General features: G+C 40.6%; 1 protein-coding gene across 6 annotated transcripts in view; it reads left to right on the forward strand.

Annotated features, from left to right (window-relative positions):
• The window catches only part of RBMS2 (RNA binding motif single stranded interacting protein 2), a 93,675-nt gene that overhangs the window by 55,546 nt on the left and 12,268 nt on the right, over positions 1-25,861 (forward strand). For all 6 annotated transcript variants that reach the window (XM_042946904.1, XM_042946903.1, XM_042946902.1 and 3 more), the window contains 8 exons: positions 6,118-6,284; positions 14,557-14,615; positions 15,463-15,554; positions 17,008-17,165; positions 23,289-23,368; positions 23,504-23,613; positions 23,949-23,995; positions 24,165-24,258. In XM_042946904.1, the coding sequence (XP_042802838.1) occupies positions 6,142-6,284; positions 14,557-14,615; positions 15,463-15,554; positions 17,008-17,165; positions 23,289-23,368; positions 23,504-23,613; positions 23,949-23,995; positions 24,165-24,258 (783 nt within the window). In that variant the 5' untranslated portion in view covers positions 6,118-6,141. The remainder of the gene's footprint in view (positions 1-6,117; positions 6,285-14,556; positions 14,616-15,462; positions 15,555-17,007; positions 17,166-23,288; positions 23,369-23,503; positions 23,614-23,948; positions 23,996-24,164; positions 24,259-25,861) is intronic.

Here is a 25,861-nt window from a genome sequence, read left to right on the forward strand (position 1 = left end):
AATTTTGATGTCAGGCTAGTGGATTGTATATCTTTGAGATTCTTTAGGGGTTTATTAAAATGATACACAATTAGAGGCACCTGGGTGGCTCAGTTGGTTAAGCAACTGACTTTGGCTTAGGTCGTGATCTCTCATGGTTTGTGAGTTTGAGCCCCACATCGGGCTCTGTGCTGACAGCTCAGAGCCTGGAACCTGCTTTGTGTTCTGTGTCTCCCTCTCTCTCCCTGCCCCTCCCCTGCTTGTGCTCGCTCTCTGTCTCAAAAATAAATAAGTAAACATTAAAAAACAAAAAAAGGTAACACAATTAGCAAATCCCCTAAGTTTGTTTTACTCCTTTTAGTTAATGTCCATGCCTGTATACTGTGTGCTAGGAACTTAGCTAGCTGGGATGAGGTTTTCTCCTGCTTTGATGATAATAATGTTAAGGGCCCAGGATGGGGATAACCTTGATGGCAAATGAATGGATATAGGATTTTCAAATTTTTTGAAATGCAAAATGAACGCTTGATCAGAATCTAATTTTCAGAATAAAGACAGTGTTTTACTTACATTATAATTTGGTTAACAAGTATCTAATCTGACTGGATCATTCTCTTAAAGATCTGATGAAAACTTAGTGATTGGGGGACAGCTGGCTGGCTCAGTTGGTACAGCAGGCTGCTCTTGATCTCAGGTCATGAGTTCAAGCCCCATGTTGGGCATGGAGCCTACTTAAAAAAAAAACAACAAAACTTCGTGATTGGTAAGTAGGCATCGTATCATCTCTATCATTATGATCTCTTGAAAGAGAGCCAAAGGAAGAACACTGTCTTGTCTCCCAGTTTCCTATAACTCAGCAAGACTGGAAACATAAAATTCATGCTACAGGAAGAGGGGAGTTTGATTTTTTGTTTTTTTTTCCCCTGGTTGAAGTTGAAGGAGTTATACATTTCTGTTTCCCCATCCTAACAGCCCTTCCCCAGGTATTTATCCCTAGATATTCTTTTTTTTTTTTTTTTTAATTTTTTTTTAATGTTTATTTATTTTTGAGACAGAAAGAGACAGAGCATGAACAGGGGAGGGTCAGAGAGAGGGAGACACAGAATCTGAAACAGGGTCCAGGCTCTGAGCTGTCAGCACAGAGCCCGACGCGGGGCTCGAACTCATGGACCGCGAGATCATGACCTGAGCCGAAGTCGGCCGCTTAACTGACTGAGCCACCCAGGCGCCCCTATCGTTAGATATTCTTAATGGGATATATCACAGCGTTCTCTGCACATCCTTTTAAATACCACCTTACCAATCATTTAATTAGGCTTTTTCCTCACCTTCCTTCATGTCTAATATTGTCTAAATACTCTCATCATCTCTGGTCTCCCACCTCTCCGAACCAGCTTTGATAATGCAATTGAGATATGTGATACCGTTTCTCTGTTGTAAACCCATAATCTTTCCTATTCATTTCCAGAATTAAATCTCCTTCTTAAGAAGACTGATACTGGTACTCTTTTACTGGGTAACTATATGTATTTCTTTGATACATAATATGCTAGCATCCTTTATTTCTGAAGGCTTTTTTTGTTCTGTTTTGTTTTTTAGAGAATGAGTGGGGGAGAGGGAGAGAAAGAATTTTTTTAAATTTATTTTTTGAGGGAGTGTGTGAGCGTTCATGGGCATACCAGCGGGGGAGTGGCAGAGGGAGAGAATCTCAAGCAGGCTGCACACTCAGTGCAGAGCCCACCAAGGGGGCTTGATCCTGCAACCCTGGGATCATGACCTGAGCCGAGATCAAGAATTGGTCGCTCAACCAATGGAGCCACCCAGGCAATCCCTCTGAAGGCATATTTAATAATCTCATGTATCTAAGATTCTAGGCCAAATGTGAGGGACCTTGTTTAAAGAATTCACATTAACATTGGAATTATAGGGCATAGTACAGTTCTGAATCATGTTCTACATGGCCACTAATCCAAATGACTTCAGGAGTTTCACCTACATGAATACAAACCAAGGTTATAAGTAAAAACTTACCTATCTTTCTTTTTCTTCTGGGAGCAAAACAAAATTACATGTCATTCAAAAGGATGAAGTTAATTGATAGATACTATAGTAGATTTATATCCCTTCCTGAAGAGAACCTGGTATACTAACAAGTCAGCCATTTTAGCTTCTCTAATAACCCTGAATTTTATCCTCACATGAAAATGACATGTTTTAGGACATAACTATAAAAAGCAAATTAGCTTTAAGATTTATGGTCTGCTTTGAGTTATGAAATCTTCCATAGTTCAGCAGGATTAAGGAAAGAAATATCTTGCGCTTCACTTTGTAAGTTAGGCCTGACAGATGACCAGTGACCTCAGAGAACTATTTCAGTAGGAGTCAAGAGAGATAAAACTGCCCTGTCCTTCCCTTACTGATAAGAATATCTCAGTTCTCTGGACTTTTCTAAATACTACCTTTTTCTCTCTTACATAGGTAAACATGGATTTTTAGTTTACATTAGTTATTATGTCTCTCCAAATCATTTTGTTTTGGGAAGCCAGGTAAGCTATTCTTAGGGGCTTTCTCAGCTGTTTGTTTTTTTGTTTGTTTTTTTCCTTCTCTTGGATTGTCTTACCTTTCAAAATGAATAAATAAATATATATACCATTTCTCTTCGGAGCCAAACCTATGTGGCAATTTCAGAAGCTGCATAAAAATATCAAGAGACAAAAGTCGTGGTTTGTTGTTTTTTTTTTTTTTTCATTTTTCGTTTTCTGGTTTTTGTTTTTGTTTTTCTTAGCCATATCTTTTTTCCTAGGAATTTTTCTGGCCTACAGCAAGTTTATTATTGACTAAGCCATATTTTTAAATTATAGCTAAGACCTTAGTGTTAAAACCAAGGTTTATAGCTATGTAGCAAATCAATAATTTAAGTTTATTTCTTTACTTAGTAACCCTTGTGTTCTTTTCTGGACAGTACTGGCATCCTTGATACTTTCTGTTAGACATATTCTCTCATATTGGGACAGGGGATAGATAAACTCAGGCAAATGGTCTCCTGTGCCAGTGCTTGGCACATGGTCTTATGACACTAGAGTTGCTTTTTCTGTTTTGTTGGTGTCATCATTATCATCATCATCATCACCCCAGGCATAGAATATCCTTTGGCTTTCTCAGCCTAAGGATAAACAATAGTAATTCCTTAGAGATGAGGAAAGACCTATATTATTGAATGATCTCCAGTAGTGATCTTGCTCTGAACTCAGGAACAGCCATGATTAGAATATAGGTCACAGTTTTCTTAACTGTACTTAATTTTTTTTAATGTTTATTTTTGAGAGAGACAGAGCATGAGCAGGGGAGGGGCAGAGAGAGAGAGGAAGACAGAATCTGAAGCAGGCTTCAGGCTCCAAGCTGTCAGCACAGAGCCCGACACAGGGCTCGAACTCACAAACTGTGAGATCGTGACCTGAGCCGAAGTCGGACGCTTAACCTATTGCGCCACCCAGGTGTCCCTTGACTGTACTTTAAATCGGGTGGTGCAATTATGATAGTAATGATAATAGAGGGGGCCTAGACCCACTAGTATTTGTTGTTTTTTTTTTTTTTAATTTTTTTTTTTCAACGTTTTTTTATTTATTTTTGGGACAGAGAGAGACAGAGCATGAACGGGGGAGGGGCAGAGAGAGAGGGAGACACAGAATCGGAAACAGGCTCCAGGCTCCGAGCCATCAGCCCAGAGCCTGACGCGGGGCTCGAACTCACGGACCGCGAGATCGTGACCTGGCTGAAGTCGGATGCTTAACCGACTGCGCCACCCAGGCGCCCCTAGTATTTGATTATTATTGCAAATCTAGTAATTCAGTGGAGATTTCAATGTCATTCAGTTTTTTTTTTTAATGTTTGTTTATTTTTGAGAGAGAGAGAGAGAGCAAATGAGGGAGGGGCAGAGAGAGAGGGAGACACAGAATCTGAAGCAGGCTCCAGACTCTGAGCTGTCAGCACAGAGCCCGACGCAGGGCTCGAACTCACAAACTGCAAGATCATGACCTGGGCTGAAGTCAGATGTTCATCCGACTGAGCCACCCAGGCGCTGGCAAAAAAGTACTGCAATTTGTAGAGCTGAATGTATGACCTTTAGGTTTTTTTGCCCTATTTTTGTCTTGTCTGAAAGTTGCTAAAAAATACACCATGTCTGATGCACCCTCCTGCACTTATTGACTGTATAATGTGACTGTCACCACCATCATATGGATGATCATCATTACCACTGTCACATGGATTGTTCTGTATGGGAGATCTTAGTGTAAGCGCTGGCAAAGAGAGGGGGACAGGAATAGGAAATATAAATGTTGTGTTGGTAGTAGGTCATGAGTCTCGTCCATCCCAGAATGTGATATTGGGTCTCTTCTTCTTTGCTGCAGGGATAAACTGTGTGTGTGCAAGCAGGTACACATTTTTATTGTGTACAGTGATAAAGATAGAAAAATACCTGCTTCAACATATTTTAGCTCAAGCAAAGATTTTAATTTTGAGGTTTGCTAAAGGTCAGGGGCATAAATATAAGAGGCACATTTCATATTAAAGATTCTTCGGGGTGAAGGTTTTCACTCTTTGATATTCATGTTTCTCTTTTTCTTCTGTTATTTCTCTACTTCCTCAACACCACCACCAAAAAGAGAACGGAGTGAAAAACCTGGAGATGAAACTAGCATTTGAGAGGGAAGTAATTCCAAATAGATTTATACTGTGAAGTGCTTTGCACCTAGGGAGAACTGGAATATGAGTGTGAGGTAGTAAAATGCACGATATTATAGGTAACTATGTAAATTTAGAGTATTATGAACCAAATATAAATGTAAACACTAAAAGCCTGATTAGAACATAAAGAGTTAAAATATTCATGAAGGAATGGATCCATGCTCCAGCCAGCCTGGTATTTTCCTCTAATAGAAGTACCAAAAAAATTACTGTAGCCCAGTCTGGTTGCTTGTCCTGGTATTAGTAGTGAAAGATTTGGGATGCTTCATCTCAAATCTTGGGTTTCCTTGACCGTAATGTAGCTGTTGTTCATTCACTTAAACTTTAAAACATTTATAAGTAACTTAGGACTAAATTCTTTTTACTAAGGTAACAAATTTCAGTTTTTACTGGTAATTAGTATTTTTACATGGTCATTAGTATTTCATTTTATTTGTCTAAGTTTATAGTAATGTTCAAGTTCCAGGTATTTTGCAGTTCACATATTCTACAGTTTTTTGAATAATCTATGTTAAACTTACTTACACTTCCATGATTTGATAAATTTTTATTATTTCCTCTTCATCATTTTTAAAAATATTTATTATTTTTGAGAGAGAAACAGACAGCAAACAGGGAAGAGAGAGAGGAAGACACAGTGTCAGAAGCAGGCTACAGGCTCTGAGCTGTCAGCACAGAGCCTGACGCGGGGCTCGAATTCACAGACTGTGAGATCATGACCTGAGCTAAAGCCGGCTGCTTAACCGACTGAGCCACCCAGGCGCCCCTTCTCTTTATCATTTTTAAGTGGAATCTAGATTTCATTAGCCCTGTCTCATTACATAAGTTACTTAAGAGGCATACGTTGTGTTCTTCAGTATCGGTATGATAAAAACATTCCACTATAACAAAGTACCTTTTTTTTTTTTTTTTTTTTTACATTTATTTATTTTTGAGAGACAGAGAGAGACAGAGCACAAGTGGGGGAGGGGCAGAGAGAGAATGAGACACAGAATCCGAAGCAGGATCCAGGCTCTGAGCTGTCAGCACAGAGCCTGATGTGGGGCTTGAACTCACAAACTACGAGATCATGACCTGGGCTGAAGTCAGATGCTTAACTGACTGAGCCACCCAGGCGCCCCCAAAGTACCTTTTTTAAAAACCTTTAACAAGCTTATTTTGGCCTCTCATTCCTGAAACACAGGTAAGACAGTTCTATATTTTCTTATTCTATGGCAGAATGGCAGAGAGGAATTTCTTTAGTTTCTGGTTTTTTTTTGTTTTTTAATTCTCTATTGAGTTAATTGCTATTAAAGTTTGGAATCATTCTGTGCAAGGAGCCAGGATCTTCCTCACTCTCCAGTATTTAAATGTATAATCTTCTGATCTTCTGTTGCTCATGTCTCTCTGCAGCCATATGTGTCACTGTCTCAGCAAATGGCACCACCTAGTCCAAGCAGCAGTACCCCTAACAGCAACAGTGGGAGCAATGGAAATGACCAGCTGAGCAAAACCAACCTCTATATCCGGGGATTGCAACCAGGCACTACTGACCAAGACCTTGTCAAATTGTGCCAGTCGTAAGTTGGCAGACATGTGGGTAGGCTTCGAGGGACAGTACAGGTTTGGCGATACTGACTTCTTGCCAAATACTCTTGTCCTGAAATGCAGTATTATTTGTCACAAGATTTCTTAGCAGCCCCTCTTAAATTCTACTTGTTATTAATACATGAAACCTTCTTGCGTTTCTCTGAGGAAAGCCAGCATAGGGCTGGCCTTTGAAGCCTAATAGGTGACTGTGTACCCAGAACTGATGGTCTTTGTGGAGAGATTCCCATCCTTACACCTCAAATTGAAATGCTCAGTATCTCTAAAGATACTGATTAGAAGACAGAGTTGGCAGTGCAGTAGGGATAGAAGAAAGTGGAAGTAAACAATTGAATTGTACATTTAGGAGAGTTTCTGCTGATAGAAGTAATCCCAGTGAACCAGAGGAGCTCTCAAATTAGTGGATAAAGGAGACGGTGGAGAAAGAGGCTGACACTCTGCATATACCCCCCTAAAGACCTTTGGGGTTCTTCAGAGTGGATTTGAGTCATGAGGTAGATAGAGATAACTACCATGGAATTAGCCCAGTTAAGAATGCTAGAAAAATTTGCAAGAGTCCAAAGATGCGAACTCCGTTCCATTTGGCAGAAAAATACGTGTTTCAAATGATACATTTGGGGGAATGGTTATAGGAAGAAGTCTGGGGGTAGGGAAGAGGAAAATTGATTTTGGGTAGGGAATGGTAGAAAGAAATAGAAATAGGAACCTTAGACTGTGTAATTACCATTACAAAAAAAACCTTTTATTGACATATAACACAAAGTACACAAATCATAAGTGTATATACAGCAGTGACTTTTCATAAGGTACACGTATCCTCGCAACGGTCCCTTGTAACCAGATCAAGAAGAAGAACATTACTGGGGTGCCTGGGTGGCTCAGTCAGTAAAGCATCTGACTCATGATCTTGGGGTCATGAGTTTAAGCCCCACATGGGGTATGGAGTGTACTTAGAAAAAAAATGAAAAGGAAAAGAACATTACCCACTCTTTGGAAGCCCACTTGTCAATTTCTATCCCCCCACCTCCAAACAAAGATCTACTGTTTTTTTTTTTTAACTTATTTATTTTGAGAGAGAGAGAGAACGAGGAAGTGGGGGAGGGGTAGAGAGAGGGAGAGAGAGAATCCCAGGCAGGCTCCATGCTGTCAACACAGAGCCCAATGTGGAGCTCAATCCCACGAACCCGTGAGATCATGACCTGAGCCAAGTCAGACACTAAACCGACTGAGTCACCCAAGCGCCCCTCTACTGTCTGTATTCTAAATGACTGATTGGTGTGGTTTGTTTGAATTTCATATAAACAATGATACAGCATACATGCCCTTTTATGTCTGGCTTCTTTTGCTCAGTGTTATTTGTGAAATTCATTCATATGAATTATAACAAAACTTTGTTTATTCTTATTGCTTTATAGAATTCCATCATAGGAATACACCATAGTTTATTTGCCCATTCTACTGTTGCTGGACATTTGAGTTGTTTCCAGTTTGTGACTATTATCTATATGAATAGTGCTGCCATGAACTTGTACATGTGTTTTGATGTACGTATGTGTTGGGTTTATACCTAGGAGTAAAATTGCTGAGTCATAGGATATACATTTGTTCAGCTTTTGTAGATACTACTAAATAATTTTCTGAAGTGGTTAAACTAATTCAAAATCCCACAACAGTATGTGTAAAGTTCCAGCTGCTCCAAATCCTGGAAAGGCAGAACATTCTGCCCCCAAAATGTAGGTGTGAGAGGTATCAGAGATGCTTTATAAATCCCTTACTCTTCTGAGGTTTGGTCCATGCAAATCATAGGGATTTTTGCTGGCACCAGGTTGCATAGATTCAGTCTCTAAAGGCTAGATGTATGTTTGAAACTGTTTTTTTGTTTTGTTTTGTTTTGTTTACCTCAGATTACCTTGGTTAAAAGGTATTTTATTAAAAAAAAATTTTTTTTTAACGTTTATTTTTTTGAGAGAGAGAGAGTGTGAGGTGAGAAGGGGCAGAGAGAGAGAGAGAGGGAGACAGAATCTGAAGCAGGCTCCAGGCTCTGAGCTGTCAGCACAGAGTCTGATGCGGGGTCGAACCCACGATCCATGAGATCATGACCTGAGCCAAAGTCCAGCGCTTAACCGACTGAGCCACCCAGGAGCCCCGAAAGGTATTTTAAATGAGAGTGAGGGAACTTAGTCTAGGACTAGTAATTTTTGAGGGGAATGGGAATTGGCAGAAATGTTGGTTTGTGAAGGAAAAGGCTATCATATCAGTCTAGTTCCTTGATTTCTGCATGCTGGGTTTCTTGCACGAAATATAATATGCTACAAAAATCTTCTTACTTCACAAGACAGACAAAACTCACTTCTACTTCACAATACTTTTAGACTTTCACTTTGCCCTTCACAACAGTTGCCTTATCTTTGAATGTGTCTGAAGAAGGGATGAGAATAGTCAGGGTCATCATATAGGATGGAACTGAGGAGCTCAATAGGAGACTATAGAGACGTAGAAATGAGGCAGGGAAAGAATAGGTGCTAGATGAGTTATGACAAAAAGGAGCTGAGAAGAGCAGGTGGCTGGAGCCCTGCTGGATGCTGCAAGCTGGGAGTTAAACCTTTCTAGGAAGGGTGTTTCCCACGCATAGAAGGACTTCCAGTTTTCTTCCTAGTTATCTCTCTCTGGGTTGTAGGGGAAGTGAATATTCCTGGATCCTAAACCCTGGTGGGCAGGAAGAAAAGGCATGGAGTGTAGGACTGGAATCCTTGTTCTCTTAGAGGGGCTTCTTCTTCCAAGGAGGAAGCAAACCCAAACCGTCTGTTGCCAACTGCGGTGCAGACTCTGAGCTCTAGGTCTCAACCTGCTCAGACCCACAGCCAGCTCCACCTTGGGGCCTTGGTAGGGATAGCAACCTGTATGCCCTCTGGCCAGTCTCCTGCATCTCTTCCTTTGCCTAAGTTTGGGAAAGAATCCAAATATGTAGTCCTGAAGGGCTAGGATCATCATATTCATCCCCACCCCCATTTTGATGTTGTTCTTTTCCCAGCCTCCAAGGCATTACTTGGCTTTTTCTGTCTAATCCATTGGATGACAGAAGCCCCACCAAAAAAGTCAGTGAGAGCCTGCCCAGGAACAAAACAAATATATCAGTCATCATATGTTCTTTAGGGATGAGAGGGGAAGTGAAAAACAAAACACTTGTTTGGGGTATTGGTCTCAAATTCAGTCCCTGCCAGCTATTTTCAGGTAAATCCTATACTTCTGATTCTGTTAGTGATTTCTGTTCTGTATCTTTAATATTTTCACCCTCCTAGGGTGGGATGTAGAGATGTCTTTCTAGTGGAACACTTCTAATATGATCCTGACCTGGGATACTCCACTGCTGAGTTTGGGGGACTCCACATGACTGCTGCCAAAGTATAATTTTCAAAAAGTTGAAAAACATGATTCTCATACAAATATAGGTAAACACATGCCCAAGATTTATTTCATTCATTAATAAGGGAACCAGAGGGATGATAAAATGGATTCAAAGACATTTGAGGGACTGAGTATTTATAGATACTGAAGAAATAATGTTGGAATAAGATTCCTAGGTTATAGGGGTGCCTGGGTGGCTCAGTGCATTCAACTCTTTATCTCAGTTCAGGTCTTGATCTCAGGGTTGTGAGTTCAAGCCCTGCATTGGGCTCATGCTTGGTATGAAGCCTATTTAAAAAAAAAAAAAAAAAAGATTGGGGGCACCTGCGTGGCTCAGTCAGTTAAGTGCTGGACTTTGGCTCAGGTCATGATCTCATGGTTCATGGGTTTGAGCCCCTTGTTGGGCTCTGTGCTGACAGCTCAGAGCCTGGAGCCTGCTTCGGATTCTGTGTCTCTGTCTCTGCCCCTTCTCGGTTTACACATACACACACGCACACACACACACTCTCTCTCTCTCTCTCTCTCTCTCTCTCTCTCAAAAATAAATGTTAGGGGCGCCTGGGTGGCGCAGTCGGTTAAGCGTCCGACTTCAGCCAGGTCACGATCTCGCGGTCCGTGAGTTCGAGCCCCGCGTCAGGCTCTGGGCTGATGGCTCGGAGCCTGGAGCCTGTTTCCGATTCTGTGTCTCCCTCTCTCTCTGCCCCTCCCCCGTTCATGCTCTGTCTCTCTCTGTCCCAAAAATAAATAAAAAAAAAACGTTGAAAAAAAAAATTAAAAAAAAAAAATGTTAAAAAAAAAAGATGGCTGGGTTATATACAAAACTGGTTCATATCCTATAGGACAATATAAAACAGGAATTTTTGGGATCTCTTTTCTACTGGACAGAAATTATTTGCATTTACTGGACAAAATCTACAAGTTAATATGTATCTTCACAAGGCCTGGACCCTAAGCAGTAGTAAACAGTAAGTCAAAAAAAGAAACATCCCCCTAGATAATTAAATATATTTCAAGTAGGCCTTTTAGACAGTGTTTCAGAATGACATTGAAAGGATACACGATCTTCACTTTACCTTATCGTCAAGTTTTGGGTAATTTCTTAACACTGCTGTTGCACCTGGTTTTGTACCCACTCACCTCCCTAACATGCTCAAATCTTGACAGTGAGAAATAGAAGTCTTAGAATAAAGTAAAGCAGGACAGAGAACCATTTGCACTAAAGTTGAAGTTCCTTGACTGTAGTAACGATGATAATAGTAGTTAAGAACTTTCAAGCGTTTACCATATGGTAGACATTAGTGCTTTATATCCATGAACTCATTTCATATTCCCAACAATCCTATCTCTGCTTTACAGACGATGGGACTGAGGCCCATAGGGGTTAAATGACTTGTCCGAGATGACATACAGCTATAGAGTGTCAGAACTAGGGTTTGAAATGAGCAGTTTATACTAGCCAACTGGATCCGACAATACATTAAAAGAATTATTTACCACAATCCAGTGGGATTTGTCCCTGGGATGCAGGGCTGGTTCAATATCTGCAAATCAATCAGTGTGACACATCACATTAATAAAAGAATAAGAACCACATGATCCTCTCAGTAGATGCAGAGAAAGCTTTTGACAAAATACAGCATCTTTTCTTGATAAAAACCCTCAAGAAAGTAGGGATAGAAGGATCATACCTCAAGATCATAAAAGCCATATATACAAAAGATCCACCACCAATATCATCCTCAATGGGGAAAAACTGAGAGCTTTCCCCCTAAGGTCAGGAACACGACAGGGATGTTCCCTCTCACCACTGTTGTTCAATATAGTATTAGAAGTCCTAGCTTCAGCAGTCAGACAACACAGAGAAAAAGAAGGCATCCAAATTGGCAAGGCGGAAGCAAACTTTCATTCTTTGCAGATGACATGATAGTCTATGTGGAAAACCCAAAAGATTCCACAAAAAACCTGCCAGAACTGATTCATGAATTCAGCAAAGTTGCAGGTATAAAATCAATGTACAGAAATCTGTTACTTTTTTTTTTTTTAGTTTTTTTTAACATTTATTTATTTTTGAGACAGAGACAGGGCACGAATGGGGGAGGGTCAGAGAGAGAGGGAGACACAGAATCCAAAACAGGCTCCATGCTCTGAGCTGTCAGCGCAGAGCCTGGCGCAGGGCTCGAACTCACAGACCGTGAGATCATGACCTGAGCCGAAGTCGGACGCTTAACTGACTGAGCCACCCAGGCGCCCCTCCATTTCTATATACCAATAATGAAGCAGCAGAAAGAGAAATCAAGGAAGCGATCCCATTTACTATTGCACCAAAACCCATAAAATACCTAGGAATAAATCTAACCAAAGAGGTGAAAAATCTATACACTGAAAACTATAGAAAATTTATGAAAGAAATTGAAGAAGATACAAAGAAATGGAAAAACATTCCATGCTCATGGATTGGAAGAACAAATATTGTTAAAATGTTGATACTACCCAAAGCAATCTACATATTCATTGCAACCTCTGTCAAAATAACACCAGCATTCTTCACAGAGCTAGAACAAACAATCCTAAAATTTGTATGGAACCAGAAAAGACCCTGAATAGCCAAAGCAATCCTGAAAAAGAAAACCAAAGCTGGAGGCATCACAATTCTAGACATCAAGATGTATTACAAAGCTGTAATCATCCAGATAGTATGGTACTGGCAAAAAACACTTAGATCAATGGAACAGCATAGAGAACCCAGAAATGGACCCACAAATGTATACCCAACTAATCTTTGACAAAGCAGGAAAGAATATCCAATGGAACAAAGACAGTCTTTTCAGCAAATGATGTTGGGAAAACCGGACAACAACATGCAGAAGACTGCACCTGGACCACTTTCTTACACTATATACAAAAATAAACTCAAAATGGATGAAAGACCTAAATGTAAAACGGGAAGCCATCAGAATCCTAGAGGATGAAACAGGCAACAACCTCTTTGATCTTGGCCATAGCAACTTCTTACTTGACATGTCTCCAGATGCAAGGGAAACAAAAGCAAAAATGAGCTATTGGGACCTCATCATAATAAAAAGCTTCTGCACAGTGAAGGAAACAGTCAACCAAACTAAAAGGCAACCGACGGACTAGGAGAGGATATTTGCAAATGACATATCAGATAAAGGGTTAGTATGCAAAATCTATAAAGAACTTCTCAAACTCAACACCCAAAAAACAAATAATCCAGTGAAGAAATGGGCAAAAGACATGAATAGACACTATTCCAAAGAAGGCTACTGGAATTATTCCCCTATTCCAGACGGCTAACAGACACATAAAAAAATGCTCAACATCACTCTTTATCAGGGAAATACAAATCAAAACCATAATGAGATACCATCTCACACCTGTCAGAATGGCTAAAATGAACAACTCAGACAACCACCAATGTTGGCAAGGATGTGGAGAAAAAGGAACCGTTTTGCACTGCTGGTAGGAATGCAAACTGATGCAGCCTCTCTGGAAAGTAGTATGGAGGTTCCTCAAAAAATTAAAAATAGAATTACCCTACAACCCAAAGGATATTTATCCAAAGGATACTGGTGTGCTGTTTCGAAGGGGCACATGCACCCCAATGTTTATAGCAGTGCTGTCAACGATAGCCGAATTATGGAAAGAGCCTAAATGTCCATCAACTGATGCATGGATAAAGATGTAGTGTGTGTGTGTGTGTGTGTGTGTGTGTGTACACGTATATATATATATATATATATACACACATATACATATACATATATATACGTACGTGTGTGTGTGTATATATATACATATATATGTATATATACATATATATATGTGATGGAGTAATTCTCGGCAATCAAAAAGAATGAAATCTTGCCATATGCAACAATGTGGATGGAACTAGAGTGTATTATGCTAATGGAAATTAGAGAAAGACAGATATCATATGACTTCACTCCTGTGTGGAATTTGAGGTACAGGACAGATGAACATAAGGGAAGGGAAGCAAAAATAATTTAAAAAAACAGGGAGGGGGACAACACATAAGAGACTCTTAAATATAGAGAACAAACTGAATGTTGCTGGAGGGGTTTTGGGTGGGGGATGATGGTCTAATTGGGCAAGGGGCATTAAGGAATGAGCACTGGGTGTTATATGTAGGTAATGAATCACTGGATTCTCCTCCTGAAATCATTATTGCACTACATGCTAACTAACTTGGATGTAAATTAAAAAATAAATTATATAGAAGAAAATTATATATAGAAATTATATAGAAGAAAAAAATATAAAGTTATGTAGAAAAAATTATATAGAAGGAAAAAAATTATACAAAAAGAAAAAGTTTGGCTCAGGTTAACCTTCAATCAGAGGTGGGTAATGGGATGCAGAGAAGAGAAATGTCTATAGGTTTTTCATAGGAATGGTGTTTGTCCAGAAGAAGGTAATTGATTATTAAGGATTATATTTGGTCCCCAAGGAATTCCAGCCAGAGCTCTGCCCCTACACACACTATGTGGATATCACCAGGCTTCTTTTCCCAAGAAGATAATAGTCTCTTCCCACCTAGTTTCTAAGTCTTATTTGGAGAAGAAGAGAGAAACATGTTGGTATTGTAGGGACTGCGGTTATGTTATTTCTTGTAGGCATCTTTGGAGAATAGGTTTATATGATGAGCTTGACATTTTAAATTTATTTCTTCTTGTTTTTATTAAGGTTTGAGTAGGAACAGTTTTGAAGAAAGGGCATGGATTCATCTAGATGTCTTGATCTCTGTCCTGTTCTAAATCCCTGCCCCACATTATCACTTTGCATTTTCTTTTCCCTTAGATATGGCAAGATTGTCTCCACTAAGGCCATACTGGACAAGAGTACAAACAAATGCAAAGGTGAGAGAACAGCTGTCTTTGGTGATGGAGAGCACCTATGAGTGAGGCCATCCCTTGTCTCTTATCTTTACTGCTCAAAGCTCCTAGTACTCAGTGCTGGGGAGGAATTTCTAAGGTTTTCAGGCTTAAAAGACTAATAGATATTTAGATTGTTTGGTGACCAGATAGCTAGAGCTGAAAATGCTATTTTGGGGACCCAAGGCTAGAAGCCTGCACAGAGTCCCTCAGCCTGTTTTGGACTTCTTGTTTCCCCAGATTGGATGGTGGATATGGGAGGTAAGATTGTTTCTATTTAGTAAAGCATTGTAAATGCCTTGCAGTAGTGGTAGTGGTGCGATGACTTGGTGGGTATTATTTTGTAAGGATGAATTTGTTGAGGTTTCGAGCAGCGCTGGGTGTGGATGGAGGAATAGAAGGAGGTGAAGGACTATCTATTGGGTGGGGTGGGGCTTCTCACAGGTGGCTGGCTGTCTGCAATGGAGAGGCTATATTCCCTACATGCCTGGCATTCCTGGGATGTGGCTAGAAAACAGGAAGGAGTTCGTTAGGGGTGGGGGCTGTGGATTATTAGAAGAGCCTAGTTTCTGAAACCTCCTATTTCTTAAGGGGGAGGGGAAAAGGCAAGAACATCACAAGGACCCCATCGCCCTTGGCATGCATAGCTGTAAAATAGACTAAATCTCATGGGGTTTGAAGAGCACGTGGATAACCACTTGAAACCTCTTAATTTCTTTCTCCCTTCTACTCTGTTACATGGATCATAACTCTTCCTCTGTCTTCTGACAAGCCTGGGCCTCCTGCCTCCCTTACACCCCCACCTCCCAGTGATGCTATTTCCCTGTTCCAGGCTATGGCTTTGTGGACTTTGACAGTCCTTCGGCAGCACAGAAAGCTGTCACAGCACTGAAAGCCAGTGGTGTGCAGGCACAGATGGCAAAGGTAAGGGTTCTACCCCATGTCTACTCCTCCTAGCACCAGAGGTCCAGTTCTAAGGCTTCCAGAGGGTGTAAGACCATGAATTTGATGGGCAAGGGCCATGTGCAGTAGTTTTTGACTATATCTGACCAAAGAAAGGCTGGGCCAGCGTCCCATTGAGCATCCCTTGGCTGCCAGAGGAAGGTGTTCTTCAAAATCTGTGGTAGGTAGCTCTGTCGACTCTTCCTCTCATCAAGTATTATAAGCAGGTAAGAGGGTCAAGATAGCTTCCCTTCCTCCTGCTGTTTCTCCATTTACACCCTGGCCCCACTTCCCTACCAGACAGCTTGTGGTAGTTTAGCAACATTCTATGAAGAAGCCAGTTGTGCAACTCAGAAGTTAAGAAGTGCTCTTCACTTCCCAACACTGTTCCCTTTGCTTGTGCTGGGGATGGGGTATCTGTAGGGGAATTGTTAGGGGTTGGGGAGAGGGAAGCCACAGCAAGGAAGGAAGCTGACCCTCTTTTTCATGTCTCTGGGGAGCTTTTGTTTTAATCCAGACTACTAGAAACCCTGAGGCTTTTCTCTCCCTTCTGTTTTGAGGCGGGATTGCCCCCTTGCCTTTCTGAAGTCATTGTGAATACTCTGTAGAGCTGATGAGGTGGGCCTGACCGTCACTCTTTTCTGTATGGTTAAAGAAAAACAAAGCCCTGAGGGGAAAGGCAGAAGAGGGATTGAAGTTGCTGGTGACCTGACCCTACTCTCTAGGGCAGTGACTGCTTAAATTCTTAAAAATACAGCTGTGGAAAGTTATTGCCATTTTGCACATTCTGCCCCCTGGTGGGGGCTCTTCCACCTCTTTCCTCTTTTCTGAGAAAAGCCCTCTGACAATGGCGTTTAGGAGACTTCAGAGTTCCTACGAGATTAGAGCTCTGAGGGCTGCATGGTGACCCAGAGAGCTAAACATCTGCCCCTTAGCACAGCCCCCAGCACGTTGCCTTTCCTTTCCCCTTCTCCCTCTTCCTGCTCTCCCTCAGTCGAGAGTGAACAGGCATTCCTACTCAGAGGATTGAACAGGCATTCCTACTCAGAGGATTCTGCTGTGGCCGGAAGAGGAGGGAGGGGGATTGCTTAAAACAGGCCAGCCGGGAAGCAGTGCTGGCCAAGGGAATCCAGTGCTGGGGAGGGAGGAGTAGCTGCTCTGCCTAGTTCTTAAAGAGACAGCCAAAACATCACCAATGACTTCTATTATGGGTGTGTAAAGTACTGGAAATATTGAATCTGCTTTTTTTTTTTTCCCTTGACTCAACATACAATCCATGGTAGTGAGACTAGGTGTTATGAATAGTTAAGATACTCTTTGTTTATGTGGGCCCCTTCCTACTGTCTCTTTTCTGAGATGTCGTATTGTGATGAGGGCTTAGGGTGGGAGAGGAATAAGAGATGTGAGCTTCATTTTCTCACTTTTTTCCCCATAGCAACAGGAGCAGGACCCCACAAATTTATACATATCAAACCTTCCATTATCAATGGATGAACAAGAACTGGAGGGGATGCTGAAGCCCTTTGGCCAGGTTATCTCTACTCGAATCCTTCGAGATACCAGTGGGACCAGCAGAGGGGTTGGCTTTGCAAGGTGAGGGATATCAAGAATGGGAAATGATGAAGCTAATAAAGAATGTCACTTAGAAGATCACCAAAAAAATCTGTACTCCCTCCCCCAAGGGACAAATTATTGGCCTAAAGTACTTGACAGTGAATCAGAAATTCATTTAATTAGAGGTCACAATACTCAAAAACCCATTTGCTCCCAAATCTTTATCCTTTCTCCACTATTTCTTGCTACTGTAGCATTTGTTCCTTTGATCCAGACCCAAGCAGAATACAATAATTCTATATCTTCTTACAGTTTACTGAATAGTTTCTCATTCTATTATCTCATTTAATCTTTACAACAACCCCACGAAATATAGTAAAACCTTGGTTTGCGAGCATAATTCATTCCAGAAACATGCTTGTAATCCAAAGCTCTTGAATATCAATGTGAATTTCTGCATAAGAAATAATGGAAACTCAGATGATTTGTGCTACAACTCAAAAATATTCATATGAAAATTATTACTAAAAAAATGATTACCATAATAAAAATATAAAGAAAAATAAATTAACCTGCACTTACCTTTGAAAACCTTCATGGCTGGTGTGAGGGAGACAAGAGAGAGTTGGGTTATTGTGTAGGGCGACTTTCACTAACAGAATCACTGCTATCTGTTGGCTCAGTGGAATCTTTTTCTACGTGGTGGCCATAGTATATGGTCACACAGATGTTGACTCCAGTACAATATTAATAAACTCTTATCATATACTGTATTTAATGTAACTGGCAATAAGGCAGCAGAGGGAAAGGTCTGTATACCTGCAGGCAGCCTGACCTAGAACGAAGCAAAGCATTCCTAAGTTTACTCTTGTATGGACTGTCCATACAAAAGCAAAGGACTGTCCATAGGTGCTTTGAAGTGACAAAAAATGCACTAGTGCCTGTTGTGGGCATCTTCCAAGGTTCTGAAAAATCACTGATTTCTGCCAAACACTGCGGCCTAAGACTGAGCATTCAAACATAGAGATGATCACCCACAGTCCCGCAGAAAGAGAGAGAGAGAAGAACCATTGGCTCAGTTGTGATCATGTGACATTTGGCATCACATACAACTTGTATTGTAAGACATTGCTCATTTATCAAGTTAAAATTTATTGGAAATGTTTGTTGATCTTGCAGAACATTCACAGAACAAGTTACTTGCAATCCAAGGTTTTACTGTAAATATTCTCTGTTTTAAGGAAACCAGGACACCTGGGTGGCTCAGTCAGTTGAGCTTCTAACTCTTGTTGACTCAGGTTATGATCCCAGGATCATGGGATTGAACTCCGTGTTGCACTCTGCACTGGGTGTGGAGCCTGCTTGGGATTCTGTCTTTCCCTCTGTCCTTCATGTGCTTCTGTCCACTCATGTGCTTACTCTCTCTCTCAAAAAAATAAAAATAAAAGGATACTCTAAAAAAAAAAGCCATTTTATAGATAAGGAAACCAGAGTCCCCAATATAAAGTGATTTGTGCAAGGTCCCACAGTGAGTGGTAATCCTTCTGGCTTTAAAATCAGTGGGATGAAGATTTGGTCTACCTTTTCAGTTCTGTTGAGAGACTTAGATCCTAGACCAATTCTGCCACTAATTGCCCCTGTGATATCAGACCTTTATGTGACTTGGTTTACTCTGTGAAGTGGAGATTGATATAGATGAGTGGTTTTCTTAAGGTATACCGTACAGCTGCGGAGTTCTCTAGGTTGCCTACCTCTTCTGGGCTTAAGTGTCATTTGTAGGGTTTCATAATCTCCTAGCCCACTTAAGAAATGGTTCTGCCTTTATTTTAAGATTTTGTTTAAACGGAGATTCTGTCACTTTTTCTAAAAGTTTGAAAACTATTGGAATAAGTGATCTGAAGGTCCCATTTTGTGTTAAAATATCTTGTCTGGTCCAGGAACACTCCCTTACTCTGGAGTATTTCAGATCTTGGGAACTCAATCTTGGTAGCACCACCTGCTGGCAATCCCAAGTATAACTGAAAGAGAGTTCCTAGGCTTGAAGTCATCATTTTTTTTTTTTTTTTTTTTTGCTCCCATACTCTTAAAGCAGAGGTTCTCAACCTTTTTCAGTTCATGGCACCTTATGTTGTCTCAATACTTTGTTTTTTGCTCTAGACCAAAAGAAATACTTGAAGGGGCACCCAGCTGGTTCAGTCAGTAGAGCATGCGACTCTTGATTCTGGGGTTGTATGTTCGAGCCCCACATTGGGGTAGAGTTTATTTAAAAACAAAACAAAAAACAAAAAAAAACTGAGCAAAAGAAATGCATAACAGTTCAGTTTATTGAGTAATTTAATGGTCTAAACAACTCAAAAAGTTTTTATGTTAAAAATTTTGTAGCTATTTTGGAGTGCCTGGGTGGCTCAGTTTTTGCTTGATTTTGGCTCAGGTCATGATCCTGGGATTGTGGGATTCTCTCCCCCACTTGTGCGCTCTCTCTAAAATAAAAAAAAAAATTTAATTAAAAAAATTGTAGCTATTTCAAAAATGCATTAAAAGAGAAAATATTTTTATTTCAATCTTTATACTTACTGTACTTATAAATGGGATGTGCATCTGTTGAACACTGCACAACTTCTCATCTGTTGAACACTGCACAACTTCCCAAGCCTTGGAATCAGATTAGACACTTACACCCTTATTTCCTGTTACACATTGGTTTTCTTATGGTATTTGCTTTTGTCGTAGCCACCATTGAAAAACTAGCTTTGTAATAATACATTATCAAAGGATTGTAGGGTGATCTAATATTGAAATAGTGACCTGTTTAGAGTTAGTAGTCCATCCAGTATCCAACAGATGTTGCTGTATTTTCTTCAGAAAGTTCAAAAATTCCCTGTATGTGCCTCTGTGAGCTCACTGCAGAGGCACAGGGTACCTCCGAGCCCAGTTTGGAAACTGTGGCTTTGAAGACTTGAAAAACTGAAATCTTTTGCATCTTTCTATGTTACTATCTACATATTTTCTTCATACATTTAGATCTTGCAAAGTATAATTTCCAGCAAATTACAAGTATTGACATTTTAAATAAAACTGTCATGTCATTTACAAATGTATGCAAATATATCTAAATGTCATAGCAATGTGATATACAAAATCATCCTTTTAAAAATATATAGGACATTTCTTTTTTAATAGTTATAACTTTTTTAAGTTTATTGTTTTTTTTTTTAGAGAGAGGCGTGCAAATGGAGTAGGGGCAGAGAGATTGAGAGAGAATCCCAAGTAGGCCCCACACTGCCAGGGCAGAGCCCGATGTGGGTCTTGAACTTACGAGATCATGATCTAAGCTCAAGTCAAGAGCCAAACGCTTAACTGACTGAGCCACCCAGGCGCCCCAGTAGTCATAACTCTTAGATCATTCTTATTATGATGTTCTTTCTCTTTTTAAAAAAAATTTTTTTTAGTGTTTTTTATTTATTTTTGAGAGAGAGAGAGCACAAGCAGGGGAGGGGCAAAGAGAGAAGGAGACACAGAATCTGAAGCAGGCTCCAGGCTCTGAGCTGTCAGCACAGAGCCCAAAACAGGGCTCGAATTCATGAACTGGGAGATCATGACCTGAGCCTAAGTCAGATGCTTAACTGACTGAGCCACCCAGGCGCCCCTTCTTTTTTTTTTTTTTTTTTTTTTTTTAATAGACTGATGTGTTTAGGGACTATTTAAATTTTATTTATTTATTTTGACGGGGGACGGGGCAGAGAGAGAGGGGGAGAATCCCAAGCAGGCTCCATGCCGTCAGCATAGAGCCAGATGCGGGGCTCGACTCCACAAACTATGAGGTCATGACCTAAGCCAAGATCAACACACACTTAACCGACTGAGCCACCTAGGCGCCGCCCCCCACCCCTTTTCTTGATCTTGTATTTCCATTCCATTTCCTTACAAAATTGTATTCCAGTATAAAATATTTTTATAGTTGAAAGTCTTTTTATGGATCATTCTGTCGTACTTCTCTGTAACTGTTTTTTTGTTTTCATGCTGAGAAACCTGTTCACATAAATAAGTAAATGGGAATAGAGTTTTTTAAAATAGGAATTCTTTGAATTCTTATTTATATGCCAATAACCAATGTGATTGATTTGTCAAAATTGATTTTTTAATGTGTCCGTTAACAACCTACTGAGTTATCCAGCTTGTTGGAAAGAAGAATTAGAAACATCTGACTTACAAAATGATTTAAAAGCCAGGCATCATTGCCTCTTGTGGAGTTTGGGGATGGGTGCAAAATCTGTGGAAAGGGGTGGCTGTGAGAGGGCACTTGACCTTTGGTGGCCACAGGCTCTCCCCAGGCAGACCAGTTTTAGGAAAGAGCTTATGAGGAAGTGGAGGGTCTGAAAACAGTTCTCTTAAAATACCCCATGCCTGCATAGCCTTCTGGAAGATTAAGGAGTAGAAGTAACCCAACTAAAGACTGCTGCTGTGGAATACCTAGGTTGTGGTTTTTCCCTAAAAGGTTCCATTTGAGACCGTTTTAAAATGACCACCTTCATAGGAATGGTTCATATTTTTAGTGGTTATTGGCATAGAAAATGCAATGAGATTTACTTTAAATATGGAAGGAGGGGAAGATACTGTACCTTGTGTCATACAGACCCTTAGAATTTTTAGAACACACTTAAAAGACATGATCTCATTTGATCTGCAGTAGGGTAGGGTGGATATTATCCCTAAAGCAGAAATGAGGAATAGGTCCAGTGGGTTTTTGTGCAGGTCCTAACTCACAGAACTTTGGGTAGTAAACTGGTGCTGGAACCTAGATTTTCTAGTTTCTTACTTGTCGTCTTTCCCCAATAAGACAGTTTAACTCAGTAGTTCCCAACATTGTTTCTGTCACTATAGACCATGAACTCTGTCTTCCCTTTCCTCTTACAGTTTTATAAAATCTTAATATTATTAGGAGCTAATTAGACTACAAAAGCAAAAAATAAACATTAGCAAGTTCTTAGCTTATACAGTTTTATTGGCGTGAAGTTAGGAATTTTGTAATAAAAACTAATGGTGACATGGGGTACCTGGCTGGCTCAGTGGGTAGAGCATGTGATTCTTGATCTCAGGGTCATGAGTTCAAGCCCCACACTGGGCATAGAGCTTATTTAAAAAAAAAAAAAAAGGCAGGGGAGCCTGGGTGGTTCAGTTGGTTAAGTGTTCTACTCTTGATTTTGGATAAGGTCATGATCTCACAGTTTGTGAGATTGAGCCCCACGTTGGGCTCTGTCTGACAACGTGGAGCCTGCTTGGAATGCCCTCTCTCCCTCTCTCTTTGTCCCTCGTTCAGTTGTATTGTGTATACTCTCTCTCTCTCAAATAAATATTAAAAAAATTTTTAAATAAAAAAATCTGGGTGTCTGGGTGGGTCATTTGGTTAGGTGTCCAGATGTCGGCTCAGGTCATGATCTCATGGTTTATGAGTTTGAGCCTCACATTGGGCTCGCTGTCGTCAGCACAGAGACCACTTGGGATCCTTTGTCCGCCCCCCTCTCTATGCTCTTCCCCTGCTCACACTTGTTCTCTGTCTCTCAAAAATATACATAAAAAAAAAGGTTATTCCTAAGAAATAAATAAGTAATAAAATAAAATAAATAATGGTGACAGCCACTATTTATTCTATTCTTGTTTGTGAACCACACCTAATAGTGGGCCTATCCATCAGTAACTTCTTTGGGATATTCATAGCATGAGGATCTTCATTTTTCCTTTTAGGAGCCCTATACGAACCAGTTGAGGGAGCTTTTAGACCCTGGGGTTGCCACAGGGTGCCTGGGTGGCTCAGTTGGTTAAGCACCTGACTTCGGCTCAGGTCACAATCTCACAGCTCTTGAGTTTGAGCCCTGTGTCGGGCTCTGTGCAGAGCCTAGAGCCTGCTTTGAATTCTGTGTCTCCCTGTCTGTCTGCCTCTTCCCTGCTTGTGCTCTCTCTTTCTCTCTCTCAAAAAATAAACATTTAAAAAAAAGATGCGGTTGCCTCTTCAAGATACCTTGAATTTGTGTGGAGAAAACTGTGTTTCTAGAGTCATAATTTTTGGAGCATTTGTGGGGCTGGGAACTTAGAGCTTTCTCTTTGAATGTAGGGGGAGCACAGATCCTGGAGAAGCTAGAGCCTAACCCCTCTTGTGCTCCTTAGGATGGAGTCCACAGAGAAGTGTGAAGCCATCATCACCCACTTTAATGGAAAATATATTAAGACACCTGCTGGAGTACCAGGTGAGGCATCTGGGAATCAGGCTGAGAGAGTCACAGATTGTTACTTCCAGGGAAGATTCTGGAGGCATTTTGCATGAGTGTGAATGGACTAAGTGAGGTAGGACTCAGCTGCCTGTTTGCTTGCTTTCTTGGCAGCCCCTTCTGATCCCTTGCTTTGCAAATTTGCTGATGGTGGTCCAAAGAAACGACAGAACCAAGGAAAATATGTGCAAAATGGACGGGCCTGGCCAAGGAATGGAGATGTGGTAAGAGGACCTCTGAGGAGACAGGAGTACTAAGGTTATTAAAGTGGAATGGAAATTACCATGGCCTGATTTCTGTGAGTTTAGTGGCAAGCTTGAGAGCTATAGCATGTAACTGAGAGATGGCTGGCTGCTTAACATGATCTTCAGTGTGGGTCTTGAGCAGGATTTTGCAGCCTGCACAACCAGAAAAACTCCAGAACAGCAGTAATGGGACCAGTCCAGACTTTGCTCTAATCTGTTGCATCAAACACATCCTAGTCTTGACATTCTGGGCTTCCTCCTGTTACCACCCAAGGGCTCACAATATGATTGATCACTGTGTTCTTCCTTTATAGGGTGGTATGGCTTTGACCTATGATCCCACCACAGCTCTTCAGAATGGGTAAGGGTGTTTGCTATCATTGGGCTACCTGAAAATGACAACAGCCTGTCCTGGTACTGGGATGTTTCATCTTGATTTTTAAACAGCAGTTAGTGGGAAGTGGCTGTGTCTGTTAGTGGGGCCCTTGTGGTTTCCTGTGACTCCTTACTGATGAGGTTCCTTCTTCCAGGTTTTACCCAGCTCCTTATAACATCACCCCCAGCAGGATGCTTGCTCAGTCTGCACTCTCCCCATATCTTCCATCTCCTGTGTCTTCATATCAGGTGTGTTCATGCCCAAAAAAGGGTGTGGTGGTTTTCCGTTATCACTGTGCTTTAGGTAAAGGAATATAAGGCTGGAAACTACTTATTTTTTGGTGTTTCCTTTATGTATATTGCTCACAAATCATTTTACTTGAAAGCATAACATGTGATCACATTACATATATATAGACTGTTATGGTAGCATCCTCTTACTCTCTGTCTACCACCCCATAAGTAAACCCATATTAATTTCCTATTCCATATATTTCAAAAAATTCCATATTTTTCTTCATGTGGTATACACATATGTATACAGTTTTGGAAGTCATCGTTTAATGTGTATACAGTTTTGGAAGTCATCGTTTATTTTATAGAAATCTGGCCATATTAAATATATTTTTATACTTCTCTCCTCTCACTTAACAGTATCTTAAACCAGTGATTCTCAAAAGTGTGGTCCCTAGACCAGTAGAATCACCTGAGAATTTTAAAAAAACATAAATTCCTGGGTTCCACCCCATATCTGCTGAATTAGAAACTCTGGGGATGAGTCCCAGCAATCTGTCACCATACAAAGTTATAGTATTATCGACTGTATTCCCTATGCTGTACTTTTCATATCTGTGACTCACTTCATACCTGGTAGTCTGTAGCTCATAATCCCTTCCACCTATTTCGTCCATCTTCACCCCACCCCTCCACCCCCCTGGAAAGCTAAATTTTTAACAAGCTCTACATGTGATTCTAATGTAGTTAATGTTGAGGTTCTTTATTTTAATTATTTCTTTTTTTAAATAGTTGCATTATATTTCATGCTGCAGATATACCAGAATTCTTCAACTCTATCTTGGTGAAGGGTATTCACTTGGATTTCAGAGTTTTTCTGGTACAAATAACACTCCAATCCATGTATTATTCAACCTAGCAGGCACATTCCTTGGACTCTAGCTCCCAGAAATAAAACCACTCATAAGTAAAGACCCCTATGGCTACATCCTTAAGTTTGAGTACTTTTATTTCTGGGGACTAGAGTCCAAGGAGCATGATTGCTAGGTTGAATAATATATGGACTTTCAGGGTTCTTTTTGTTTTTAATACGTATTTTTAAAGTTTATTTATTTTGAGAGAGAGGAAGAGAGCGCATGTGCATGTGAGCAGAAGAGGGACAGAGAAAGGGAGAGACAGAATCCCAAGCAGGCTCTGCACTGTCAGCACAGGAGCCGAACACAGTTGGGGGGTGGGGGTAGATACAGTCTTAGGAAAAGTGGGATCATGCATGCCTTGAACTGCAACCAAAGGTCTGGCGCTTGACGACTGAGCCCCCCAGGCGCCCTTGGACATTCAGTTTTATAGATGTTGCCAGATTGCTTTCCATAAAGGCTTTCCAAATTGCTTTCCATAATGTTTCAGTTCACATTATGAGAGTGAACTGAAACAATGTATGGGAGTGCCCATTTCCCTCCAGCCATAAGTGACATTGCTCTTTTTAAGTTTTTCCTGTTTTGATAGGTGTGAAGTGCATTGTTGCTTTAAATTTTTTTTTTATGTTTATTTTTGAGACCGAAATGGAACATGAGTCGGGGAGGGGCAGAGAGAGAGGGAGACACAGAATCTGAACAGGCTC

Source organism: Panthera leo, chromosome B4 (assembly GCF_018350215.1).
Source record: "Panthera leo isolate Ple1 chromosome B4, P.leo_Ple1_pat1.1, whole genome shotgun sequence".
NCBI lineage: Eukaryota > Metazoa > Chordata > Mammalia > Carnivora > Felidae > Panthera > Panthera leo.